Here is a 12,646-nt window from a genome sequence, read left to right as displayed (position 1 = left end):
TAAGAAGGGAGCAGCGTGGGGCGCGTAGGGTTTTCTCAAACTTCTGCTTTCACGTCTTGTCAATCCACAATCTTTCGCTTCTCCTTCCTTCTCTCCAATTACTTCCTCCTTCCTTCACTCACTTCCATTCACGCGTGATTTCTCAATTCTTCACAAGGTACCTCCTCTCTTTCATATCTTTTGCTCTTTGCTGCTAATTCATGTTTCTTTTTTGTTTCGCTCACGCTATGAAGTTATAAATTGTTCACTGCATCATCTGAGATTTGAATTTTACTCCGTTAGCGTTATATCTGATGGTTCCCCCGGCCCCATCGCTGTGGACTGATTTTCATAGGATCTCGTTGCCTCGCCTCTCTCAATCAATTGATCAACCTTCCTTGCCCAGCTGTGATTGTGTTTTTCCCCTGGTGTGTTACAAGGGGGGTTAGCGGGCGGCTGATTGATTTGTCCTCTGTTCGCTAATTGATAGCATCCCTCTTTTTGCTCAAAAGATAATTTGTTTGCTTGTGTGATTGTGTCTTTTGGTGCATTCTTCTTATTCTTATTCCTTTTAGGTTTTTGGTTGCTTGTTTTGTAATTATGCTGATTATAATTCTTTCATGGCATCTTTTTGTGCTTTTTGTCATCAACTGAAACATATAATTACAAGGGTTATTATTGGAATTCAATTCTGCTTGTACCATGTGGCTTACTTACAAACTCAAAATTTTCATGTAGTTTGGTTACTTGGATTAAGATCATTCGTAAACTACGAAGTAAATATGCTCTATCTTTCTTTCAGGTGCCTTCAATTTTACATACGCTTCTTTCTGATAGTATCTGAAAGATCTGACCGAGTGCTGCGCCGTTGCTGATTCACTTGTCAAATTTTTTAGTTGCTCGTCTTCTTTATCATTATCTACTCTTATCACAAATCTCAGGGAATGCTGAAAGATGTGCTTGAAAGTCAAAATTTCTTTCTCTGATGTTAACAAGGCAAGAGCTCCTTTTGAGCTGGCCTTGTTCATCTTTGAAGAGATTGGGTGTTTAGATCATTGTCCGTGTCTATTCCGTGCTCAAGTGCATGACGCTGCGATAAATCCAAGTGGTAATTTGATGTCAAAATATTATGTCTGCGAAGATGGTTGACCTTTGAAGTTCTTCATAGGCAGTTTGCTGCTGCTTCTGGTAAATAAATTCTTTATATATTCTTCTAGTGCTGGTAGCATTGATTATATAAAAGTTATTAGAAATGGAACCAAAAGGTGTTCTTATGCAAAGATATGAACTGGGGAGATTATTAGGCCAAGGAACCTTTGCAAAGGTCTATTATGCAAGGAACCTTGTTACGGGCATGAGTGTAGCCATTAAGATAATTGATAAAGAGAAGATTCTGAAAGTTGGGATGATTGATCAAATTAAGAGGGAAATTTCAGTGATGAGACTGGTTAGACATCCACATGTGGTTGAGCTTTATGAGGTGATGGCCACTAAAACCAAGATTTACTTTGTCATGGAGTGCGCAAAAGGTGGTGAACTCTTCCATAAGGTAGCCAAAGGAAAGCTGAAGGAGGATGTTGCTAGGAAATACTTTCAGCAACTGATCAGTGCTGTTGACTACTGCCATAGCAGAGGAGTGTGTCATCGGGATCTAAAACCAGAAAATCTACTATTAGACGAAAATGGGAATTTGAAGGTTTCAGATTTTGGGTTAAGTGCTCTTGCTGAGTCTAAGCACCAAGATGGCTTACTCCATACTACATGTGGTACCCCAGCCTATGTTGCTCCAGAAGTGATAAACAGAAAGGGATATGATGGGTTCAAAGCTGATATATGGTCATGCGGGGTGATCTTGTATGTTTTATTGGCAGGTTATCTTCCATTCCAAAATTCTAATCTGATGGAGATGTATAGGAAGATTGGTAAGGGGGAGTATAAATTTCCTAGCTGGTTTGCACCAGATGTCCGCAGGTTGTTGTCCAAAATCTTGGTTCCTAATCCAAACAAGCGGATATCAATGGCCAAAATTATGGAAAGTTCTTGGTTCAAGAAGGGATTAGAAAAGAATGTTGTTACAGAGACCGAAGAGAAAGAACCAGCACCTTTGGATGCTGATGGCGTATTTGGAGCTTGTGAAAATAACAGTGGTCCTGTTGCAGAAACAAAGCAAGAACTCACCAAACCTCATAATATGAATGCTTTTGATATCATTTCCTTGTCTGCTGGGTTTGACTTGTCTGGTCTGTTTGAGGACATCGATTGCAAGAAAGAGGTGCGGTTTACATCAAACAAGCCCTCCGCAATTATCATCTCCAAATTAGAAGAAATTTGTAAGCGCCTTCGACTGAAAGTGAAGAAGAAAGATGGAGGTTTGTTCAAGCTGGAGGGCTCCACTGAAGGCAGAAAAGGCGCTCTGGGTATAGATGCTGAAATCTTTGAGATCACCCCACTCTTCCATATGGTGGAACTTAAGAAGTCCAGTGGAGACACATTGGAGTACCAGAAGCTTGTGAAAGAGGACATTAGACCAGCACTTAAGGACATAGTTTGGACCTGGCAAGGAGACCAACCTCAGCAACTACAGCAAGAAGTGGTGCTGATGGAGCAACAGCCTTCACATGCTGCCTAGTCGGAGCTTGTGTCACAATCAACTTCATGAGTATTGTATTTCACAATTTGCTTGTAGCATGCTGTCGTTACTTCTTCATTGTCTTTGTCAAGTGAGTCGTCATGGATTAAAAATTGCTAGCGCTATCTTCAGCTTTCATGGATACATTAAAGACCTGTTTTAGTAGTTGTTATTGCTTATTATTATTGTTTCTCAATGTTGGTCTTTGCAAGGAGTTTTTGTTACTTTAATAACATAGCTTCCATTAATTTATCCCTGGCAGTGTGACGATCAGCCAAATTCACCACCCTTTCGTTTAACATATTTTAGATTTCATAAAAATGGGTAACAACTGATAAGTGATGCATGTTAAAGAAAACTTGAACAAAACTGAAATCAAATGAACAGGTGACTATACCAATATCTGAAAGCTTTTATCACACGATTTCTTATGTTAATTTGATAAGGTTGTTCATCTATTTTGCCAGAGACAGATTATTTGACTCTTGGCCCTTTTGAAACTTTCCCATATTTCTTTCTTTTATTTTTTTAATTTGAGCACCCAATATCATGGCCTTATGTCACTCATGCTGTGAAGATTTGAAGAGACCCAAACTAATTTGAATCAAGATATGACGAGAACTACAAGAGAGGGCATCCTTAGTCGCTTATGCTAATGTATTTTCATAATTCAAACTAGAGATTCTTGATTAAGCTAAAATGACTCTTTTCCCATATTTCTTCCTTCTACTAGATCACTCCAAGTAGAGATCCATGAAATGGATTGTCAATTGTGGATTTGAAGTTGGAATGATTGTGTGCCATGTCTCACTTTTAATATACTTATAGATTAAAAACATAGAATTGATCGCAAGCCGACCTTAGCTCAGTTGGTAGAGCGGAGGACTGTAGTGGGAACAATTCCTGACAGATCATCCTTAGGTCGCTGGTTCGAATCCGGCAGGTCGGATGCTCTTTTTAGCAGTAGGTCGTATTCTTAATTTAATTATATATGTTTTCCCTTATATACAAAATATGATAAACAAATTACATTATTTTATAATTTGTGAATATATTTGTAATTGTTTTGTGCAAAATTATTCCTTGGAAATTTCAAGGTAATGTCAGTTTGCATAGAGCAGCAAATGATTTGAAATCAAAATAATTGGACCAAATCTTTTCAGTTACATTAGAGTGAAGATTCACATCCCTTTTGATTTTCCAAGACATTCGATTAAATAAGAATGCTCATGAGAAATTTGAGCCCACCTAACATAATGTTTAAAATGTAAATTAACACAAAATATTTTCGCAAAAACTATCGATGTTAACTGCACCTGCCTTTCAGTCCAGGGCCCCCCAAAAAGTAGTGTGAAAACTAGGGAATCGCTTATTTCAAGCAATTAAATTTTAGGAAAAATAACATTCTGAAATGTCTATCTCCAATCCATCCTATAAATAAGTCTCTTTCTAAAAGAAATTGATAATCATTTTTACAATTCACTTTGCCAAAAAAAAAAAAAACACCTACACACACCCCATTAATTATTTGTCTAATTTTACCAGTTTGCACTTTTTTATGAGTAGATTAAGATCTTACAAGGGAAAGCAAGTTTTTATAGATGATGATCATCTAATAAAAGTAAGCTAAATTTTTTTTCCGAACAATATCAATAATTTAATTATATTTTATTAGTTTCAGTGAAATAGTTAAAAATAACTTATATATAAATAAGATAGAATGTAAATATATATGCATACAAGTAAATATCTATATAATATTTATAAAGCTGTTTCTCTTAATCAAACAACCCATTAATAATGCAACTATTTCGGATTGAGCTGGGTCGGCCACAATGACGACAAAGTTTTTCAAAGTATTTAACGTGATTGCTTACTCAAGACTTGAACCTAAGAAACTCGTTAAATTAGTATAGCTCCTTACTAGTCATGCAACGCAATTGGATATAAAAGCTCATTTCTCATGCCTAGCAATAGTTGAATCGAGTAGAAAATATTCAATTTCCTCAAACAACATAAAAAGTTTGAATTGTGTGAATGGGAAAAAAAATAATGTTGAAACACCAGAGCTCCCTCAAATTCAGACAGACAGACTCAAATCTAATCCTATAACAACATTCCAAATAATTATATAAAAAACTCATTTTTCATATTCCACGGCAAATCCATAAATAAGAATTGATATTAATAATTAATAATATATGGCTCGGTTATCAATTTTGGCGTCCGAGATTTAACACGGATCCATTGAAATTACTTTGTTAGGATCTGTATTTATGTCTACATGATATGATCTAATCATGATTTTACATTTCGGCTGCTTATAAAATAAATAAACCACCCCTCCTCTAGAACTCATGAATGCCTTGAAGAATTGACAATCCCAACTCATACCTTGGCAAATCCTCAAACCCTTTTCCCCTCTTACTGAGACTCCAAAATGTTCTTGAAAATGGCCAACACCAAGTACATAAGCTGTGATTTCATACCCAGAGATTAAGCGTACTCGCAACTCCACATTTTAAGAGTTGCATGAATCTACCCCACTTGGCAGCAACACCAAAAAGAGATTTCAGATTACATTGAATTACCAAACCAGCATCAACTACTTAAGTCACCTTAAATCTTCTTTATAGGCAGCCGAAATATAACACACGCACATAAATTCAGTCCTAACAAGACAAGAATCCGGATTCCCAATGTCTCTCTGAACTAAACAAAATTGATGACTAAAACCTGATAATAAATTACCCAAGTATAATTAATTATATATTTAATCGATAAGATATTTACAGGATGACAGTAAGATTGTGTTCTTTCACTCCATCAGAGGAGGAAGCAACCAGATAAAAATGCATGAGATAGGGCTGTATTTTATTTCGTCATCAGCAGTGACCTATGTTAGCATCATTTTCTCATTAAGACATCATGTGCTGCACTTTTTTGAAAGAAAAAAAAAATATCAGAGATGCAACAAGCTCGATTCTCCAAAGGACACATTGCCTTCAAAAAGGGGAATCCTTCCCTCGGAGAATAGAAGCAAAAAAAAAAAATTACTTGGAACCAAATGGAAGGCACCTGGTTACCTGTTGGCTCAAAAGGCATATGCATCCAACATGTATTCCTATCCATGCTAAGAGGCATGTAAACATCAATCTCCCTTGCATAGAAGAAAGGAAGATACAATGCATCCAGTATTCTAAACTCTACCAAAAGGAGGCTATTTGCCTCAAGAGAACAGGTTTTTTTCCTTTTTTTTTTTTCCTTTTTTTGTTTTTTGGTCAAGTCTCATGCCCTGTCACTATCCTCTTAATCAAATGACCAAAGAGACTGTACATCTGAGGCAGGGGGTTGACTACCAATAGGAGGCCTTGCAACAGATGACTTCCCAACTCCTTCCACTGAACCATGCATAGGCCATTCGTGTCTGCCAAGTATACATATATAATAAGTATCGCCAATTGCAAGAAGAAAGAAGCATGATATAGAATCAATTTAAACAAGCTATATAATTACATGAAATTCATATAATCATAAAAATACTATTCCTTCCGCCCCAAATTATAAGACACTTTTAGACAAAATCTCACATACCAATAAACCTCATTAAATACAGTTAACAACCTTATTTTTTCAAAACAAAAATGTAAATTTTCAAAAATACCCATTATTTAACATATTGAAAAGAAAAGAGACGAAAATTAAATATAGAGAGAGCAAAGATGATATTGGAATTGATGCATTTAATGAAACCTTAATCTACTAAAAGCGTTTTATATTTTAGGACGGATAAACTCCTTCAAAAAGCCTTATAATTTGGATCGGAGGTAGTACTAGCATGCATATGAGCCAAAAAGCACATCATCACAACGTTGAATAAAGCACTGACAACACACAGTAGACCATGGTGGCAAAACTACAAAAGCATGAAGCCACTAGCAGTCAAAAGCAAAAAGGAAAAAACGACAGAAAAGCACAAAAACTGGAGAAAGTTAACAGCTCATTAACCGAATATCACATTACAGTAAACATGCAATTCCTATTCACCTTTATCAGCTGGACAAAAGAATTCCCTCCTATACAGTCATCTCTACATACGTTTCAGGTTTCAGTTATATCAACAAGTGCTGATTAAACTAGGCATAATAACAATAAACGGCCACACATTCTCAAACATCATTTTAAACCACAATTTGATGACATGGCAAAATAGGAAGGAAAAAGCATGGGTAACAAAGTGTAATACCTAATCAGTTCAAACTCATCTGCCAAAATCACTATGTCATGTAGTTCACTTCATATGACAATCAACACAATAATACATATCTCTCCAAACAATCATTTTCCTTTCTAGCTGGACAGAACAATTTAAACCTTGAAGGAAGAAAACAAATTCTTTGCTTATATTTGTCACCAACAATGCAGATACATATTATACATACAATTGCTCCAAATCTCTCCACAAACCAATACATAACCATGGCCATAAATATGGAGGGAGCACCAAGAGATGAAGGATCAATCAAATACCCCAATTCCTTAAGTACAGTATAAAAAGAAAAACAACACAAACAAAGTTTTCAATATCTGAACTCCAATTTTAACGCGCCAGTTTGCAATTAAGCTCCAGCAGCAGCAACCAAGAATTTTGGCTCAAGAAAACTTCAGGCCAACTTTACACAGATACTGGTTCTCATCAAGCAAACGGCATGACAAACAACCTATTTCATGCATATTTATGTCTGTTACAACCATAAAGTGCGTGCTTTTATGGTCCAAAGGTTCAAGTATCAAGTACAGTAAGACAATTAGCTTCCAATTTTCTGAACATTCATTACTAATGTGCCCCAAGATTTCACACTAGCTTTTAAGATCCCCTTTCCAGGTTCACCAATGCATTCTAGCAAGCAACATTTTCAGCTGCCTGGAAAGTGCACACCATGCATAACATTTCAGTCACTCTAGTTGTCTCCCCACCCCCCAAAAGGGGGGGGGGGGGACTCTAGTTTGCCTTTATTCACATATAGTGAAATAAAAACGACACTAAAATTCAATAGAAATTCATGAGTTTTCCTTGCCAGAGTCAGTGACCAACAATTTTAAGTCTTAAACTTCTTCAGGACCCCAAGAGCAAGATCTCCAGATTAACATGTAAACAAACTAAAATTGTATTTTCATTGACTGAGCCAATCTTGCAAAAACACTATGGGGGAGAGGTCTTTTTCTCTAGATTAATAACCAACTCATAAAGTCCAAAGTTCCAACAAGCAAATAGGCCAATGTGTCCTATTGCTCATGGCTAAATAAGCTAGACTAGAATGGGGCTTTTGCATAGAATTCAAGTAGAACCACATTTTCACAGCTCATGACCAGAGAGTAACTTCCGACAACTTCTATAGATCTATTATTGATACTGACTATTGATCATTGAATTATTATTGATTCTTGATTATTGACGATTATACAATCAGCAAAAAAATGGCAAAACGGAAGCCAGAGTAGGAAGAAATTGCAATCTTGAAAATAAAAATTTGTAAACAAACAGCAAGCAGAAGTATTTGAATGCAAGTTAGGAGTTCCAAAGGTATCCTATTTATACTTTATTGAGATAAACATGGTACCTGAATATTAAGACAAAATCAAAAAGTAGGAACATTTTCTGAAGATGCAAGGAAGAATATGAATATATTATACAGCGGTAAAAATGCCAAAATCCAATGAGTACAGAGACACTAATAGCATTTTTATTGACTTTAAGTATATAGAGCATTGTCCATTGACGTATATATAGCATTGTCCAATCTCCAATAGTTCGCGACTAAAATCAATTATATTCCCAGAAAGCCTCAGCACTGTACAGATGTCAAGAAATTCAAAATTTTCCAATAGCAAGCACAATGTCACTCAATCCCTGGAGCTCAACAGTCCAAGAAAAGAAAAGGGATACAAATGATGCAGTTCAGATAAATCAGCTATATCAATACAAAATGCTTATCAACATACATACAGAAGAGGTTTCAGGGTAACTAGAATAAAAGAGACAGGCAGTTTTACTCACTTGGACCAACTGTTAGCCGAAGAACTTTCAAGCACATGGGTGGGAGCAGATCCACAAGTACTCCCATATATCCTTTCACTCTGACCTACACCATCCGGTGCTTTAAGGCTGCCTGACAACGGTGGAAAGAAAGCATTCTGTAACCAAGGATCATAATCATTTGAACCAGTGCTAGGGCTGAAGGTCCCACCATTCTGGCCGTTAGGAAGAAACACATTTTGAGGAGAAGGGGAACTGGAAATAATGATATCATCTTTGGTGAAAAGAGATGCCATAGTTTTCTGAGTCGGAGGTTGCACCAAGTCATCCTTGTTTGTTGGGTTCCTTTGAGAGGACAAAAGCCAGCCACCAGGGCCACCAACTAAGCCTAAACCTTCCTGACCAAGAGGCGAGGTATTCCACATCTGCCATGTTCCCTTCTCATTTGTAGTTGCATCGTCCAAAGAAAAAGCATGTACCTCTGGGGCCTTGGGCGTAGTTGGAAATCGATTAGAAGAGCTATGTTTTTCTCGGGACAATGGAGATTCAATTGGAGATGGTTTATTAACTTCAGAACCAGCAGCTATGTTTTTTAAGCAGTGAGGCTTTTCAACTTCCCTGTCTGTCACAAAGCCACTTCCCAAGTCCAGCTGAAAATTATCAAGCGACTCAGAAACAGGTCCAAGTAAGGACACCGGATCTGGAACATAACAGGGGTCTTCATAAAGCTCTTGCTCTTCACTTCTAAAGTCATGAGTTCCCTCTCCAACTGGAGAGAAAAAGGGTTCAATTGCAGGAGAAAAACCTAGACTACTGCTGGTTGGTACGTTTGGAAAAGGGGATAGATTAAATGGTGATGGAAGCCCAAAATGGATTGGATTATCAAATAATGGTGCTGATGATGATGGAACAGGTTGCTGGGGGCTTTTGACTTCTGATTGGCTTTTGGAATTAGGTCTACATATTACACTTGAATTTGCATTTTGACGTACTGACGAGGATCGAGTAAATAATTGCTGCCATGACTTTTTAGGAGCTGTCCATGGCTGTGGTTCTGGGAGGACCTACAAACAATAACTCACGACTGTAATACTAACACTGTTTTCTTCATGCAAAATTTGTCAAACTCCAGTGATCAGGAAACTAAGCCAGCATTTAACATTAAGTAAAAATCTTTCTTCAATTCTTTGGGTGAGAGGATTGGATTATCAAATCAAATAATGATATCATAAAGAACAAGTAATTATTATTTGCACATCACTCAAGCATCGTGAGAGCCTGATACCAGAACAATATCATACCAAGGTTTTGTGGGAGAAAGAAAAAGAGAGAAAGGAAAACTTACAGCGTGGTTGATGTTCTTAATATCTGTATTCATATTTGACTTTGCTGTTGGACGATCAGGAGGGCATAAATCTCTCCTATTGGAAACACTATGAGCATGATCTACAGAATTGAGGAACTTATTTTCTTTCACCATGGCCGTAGGAGTATTAGTACCTTTTCCAAAACCAAATGCCTTAGAAGATGACAAAATAGTACCCCGCATGCGATCAAGGTACCTAGTTCCAGTACTCCCTCGGTTATAATTGTTTGGAGCAACATTTTTCCCATGCGCATTGTCTATACTGTGTCCCTTCCCACTCTCAAACCCAGATTTCTGATGCTCCCTGCGGTCAGTTTCACTCTTTTTATCAAGGTCTTTCTTCAATATGCCTTCCTTACCAGATTTCTTTTCCCATTCTTCTACATCAGAGTTGCTCTTACTGGACCCTTTATCTTTCTCCTTTCTTTTTTCCTGATGCTTCTTCCTACTATCCTTCTCCCTTGTAGGAAGTGATGATTTGCTGCGATCTTTTTCAGCTTCCATTTTCTCATCTCTAAGTCTCCTACGTTCCTCCACCAACCTTGCAACCTCTTCCCTCTGTTTTCTCTCTTCCTCCTCCAAAAGCTCCTTCTCTAACCTAGCCTGCCTTTTCTCCTCAGCCTTTCTCCGTGCTTTTTCCCCTCTACTCTCATGAAGGCTTGCTCCATTCTCACCCCGTTTTGCTAAGAGCGCTCTATGTTCAGCATCAGATGAACATTCCTCCCTTGATGAACTAACTCTAAAAATCTTTCTCCAGAGCCACCTAATGCTCAAGAAAAATGATGTCAAAAGTTTGCAAGAAAAAAACAACATACCAGAATATGACTTCTCTGTCAAACTATGCTCATCTCCTCCAAAAAGGCCACTTTCATTCATCCTCCAGCTGCTAGGCTTACCTGCAACAGACCCACCAGCCCAATTGCCATTGTCCAGCCAATCCTGACCACATATCCATCCATTTTCAGACCAAACCCTTCCATTCAATATCTTGCCGCTTTTACCAACAAACTCCTTGACAATATTAGAATTTGAGATCCCCAACCCTGGCGGTACAGGCAAGTCTAAAACTGGTCTCTTGGAAATATGCCCACAATATGAACACATAAACCGACCACCACCAGGGTTTTGATCCCTATATGGATTCAAGCAGTTCCGACAACGTCTAGTTGCTGTTTTGCGAAGCTTCTGCAATTCTATTGCCTCAAACCTTTTTCTCTCCCTGAGTCGTGCATTCCTTCGCACACGCCAAGCTGACAGCTGAGGCATCAAAATCTCATACCAGAAGAGAGTAACCAATAGCACAAAAACACACGCCAGCCGGGGTGAAGTAATCTCAAACCTAAAAGCAGGCGGTAGAAGCTGAGAGACAGCCCATAGCCCTATTAACGGAATAACCAACCAAGGTAGCATTGTAGCAACCCGGCGAGACCACTTCTGGATCACACAGAGTATACACATTATCCTCTAAACCTCGCCAATATTCCCCGTATCGGAATCAGACAAAGCAAACCCTAGGAAGAAACAAAGTTCCCAATATATATCCTTCTTGAATATAATGCTTCCAAGAATGAAAACCCTAAACCTATGTTACCCTTCTCCGAATCAATAATCAATACAGTAAGACACGGAAACTTCAGAACCCTAAAAGCCCAAGAACGAGATATCCCGAATCTTCCAAAGAAAAGAAATTACCCTATCCCCCGGTTAATGTTTCAATAGTCAAAGGGAAATCCAATAACTGCGCCCAGAAAACAGAATAATGACGAGTATACCAGTCGGGGCTCCTCTTGCGGCGTTCAAGTCAATCGAATGGAAAATGAAATGGGAATCCTACACCTTCAGATTCGGCGTTCATGGCCATAACAAAACGACCAATACTTTCCGAATGGTAGGCGATAAAGCACCACCACCTGCACTGGTACGGGGCGGCCGGAGCTGAACTCGTCGTCCGATTGGCTCTGAAGAGCGAAGAGAGAGAAAGTATGCAATAGAAGAGAGAGGGAGAAATGACGCAAAAATAGATAAGAAGAGAGATAAACAAGAAGAAAATCAGAGAATTAATCAAATCAAATTATATAAGCTATCACTGAACCGGAGTAAAATAGATGGGACCGGTTTATTTTGGGTGACGGTGAACCGAACCGGGTCTTGAATAGTCCAAGGATGATGATGGACGGAATTGGAAGGTCCAGGGGCTTTTTTATCCTCCCAATGTAATCGTGGAGTTAATTAATTAGCGACACTTAATTTTATTTGCCGTCCATGACAAAATTGTGTTGGGGGATAACTGATATTCGAAATATTTAATTTAATATTCGCATAAAAAACTATTTAATTTTTTTAATAGTTTTGTGTGATTGCGTATGAGAGTTTTAAGCTTTCATATTTTCATAGTTCTTTACCATAAATGTTTTTCTAGTTGACAACATACTTAAATATTCTTACGCGTTAGGAGCATTTAAAAATTAAAACTATGTTGCTTGGATGAAAAAATAGTTATATTGATCGGTAAAATTTTATTATGGCATTAAGTTGGTAGTTAAGATTTATTGGATAATGAAATGAAAATAACAAACATGCTAGTTTACTGCCAAATAACAGGGGCAGATGAATTTAAAATCAATGTATTAATTTA

The 12,646-nt window shown here is 37.7% G+C and overlaps 2 protein-coding genes and 1 non-coding gene across 5 annotated transcripts; 2 read left to right on the top strand and 1 right to left on the bottom strand.

Annotated features, from left to right (window-relative positions):
• Nucleotides 1-2,804, top strand: LOC129291306 (CBL-interacting protein kinase 18-like). 2 transcript variants are annotated; one of them, XM_054928593.1, is made up of 2 exons: nt 1-157; nt 782-2,804. In XM_054928593.1, the coding sequence occupies exon 2, from the start codon at nt 1,232-1,234 to the stop codon at nt 2,606-2,608; it is 1,377 nt and encodes a 458-aa protein (XP_054784568.1). In that variant the 5' UTR covers nt 1-157; nt 782-1,231; the 3' UTR covers nt 2,609-2,804. The 2 variants fall into 2 exon arrangements, with proteins under 2 accessions (XP_054784568.1, XP_054784569.1); XM_054928594.1 differs by lacking the exon at nt 1-157 and adding an exon at nt 205-407.
• Nucleotides 2,805-3,462: 658 nt separating this feature from the next.
• Nucleotides 3,463-3,557, top strand: TRNAY-GUA (transfer RNA tyrosine (anticodon GUA)). Its single transcript has 2 exons — nt 3,463-3,499; nt 3,522-3,557. It is a non-coding gene; the product is annotated as a tRNA-Tyr (tRNA).
• Nucleotides 3,558-5,364: 1,807 nt separating this feature from the next.
• Nucleotides 5,365-12,031, bottom strand: LOC129291304 (stress response protein NST1-like). Of its 2 annotated transcripts, XR_008588661.1 has the most exons (4): nt 9,991-12,031; nt 8,667-9,709; nt 5,695-6,035; nt 5,365-5,541 (listed from the first exon to the last, which is right to left on the bottom strand). XR_008588661.1 is itself a non-coding variant. In XM_054928592.1 (3 exons), exons 1-3 carry the CDS (start codon nt 11,467-11,469, stop codon nt 5,918-5,920), a joined length of 2,640 nt encoding a protein of 879 aa, XP_054784567.1. In that variant the 5' UTR covers nt 11,470-12,031; the 3' UTR covers nt 5,365-5,917. The 2 variants fall into 2 exon arrangements, 1 of the variants encoding a protein (XP_054784567.1); XM_054928592.1 differs by having other exon boundaries at nt 5,365-6,035.
• Nucleotides 12,032-12,646: the final 615 nt, after the last annotated feature.

The sequence above is a fragment of the Prosopis cineraria genome, unplaced genomic scaffold (genome assembly GCF_029017545.1).
Source record: "Prosopis cineraria cultivar Desert tree isolate PC_DT_omini unplaced genomic scaffold, ASM2901754v1 PC13, whole genome shotgun sequence".
Lineage (NCBI taxonomy): Eukaryota > Viridiplantae > Streptophyta > Magnoliopsida > Fabales > Fabaceae > Prosopis > Prosopis cineraria.
The sequence above is the reverse complement of the archived record's forward strand: the minus strand, read 5'-3'. Positions and strand labels throughout refer to the sequence as shown.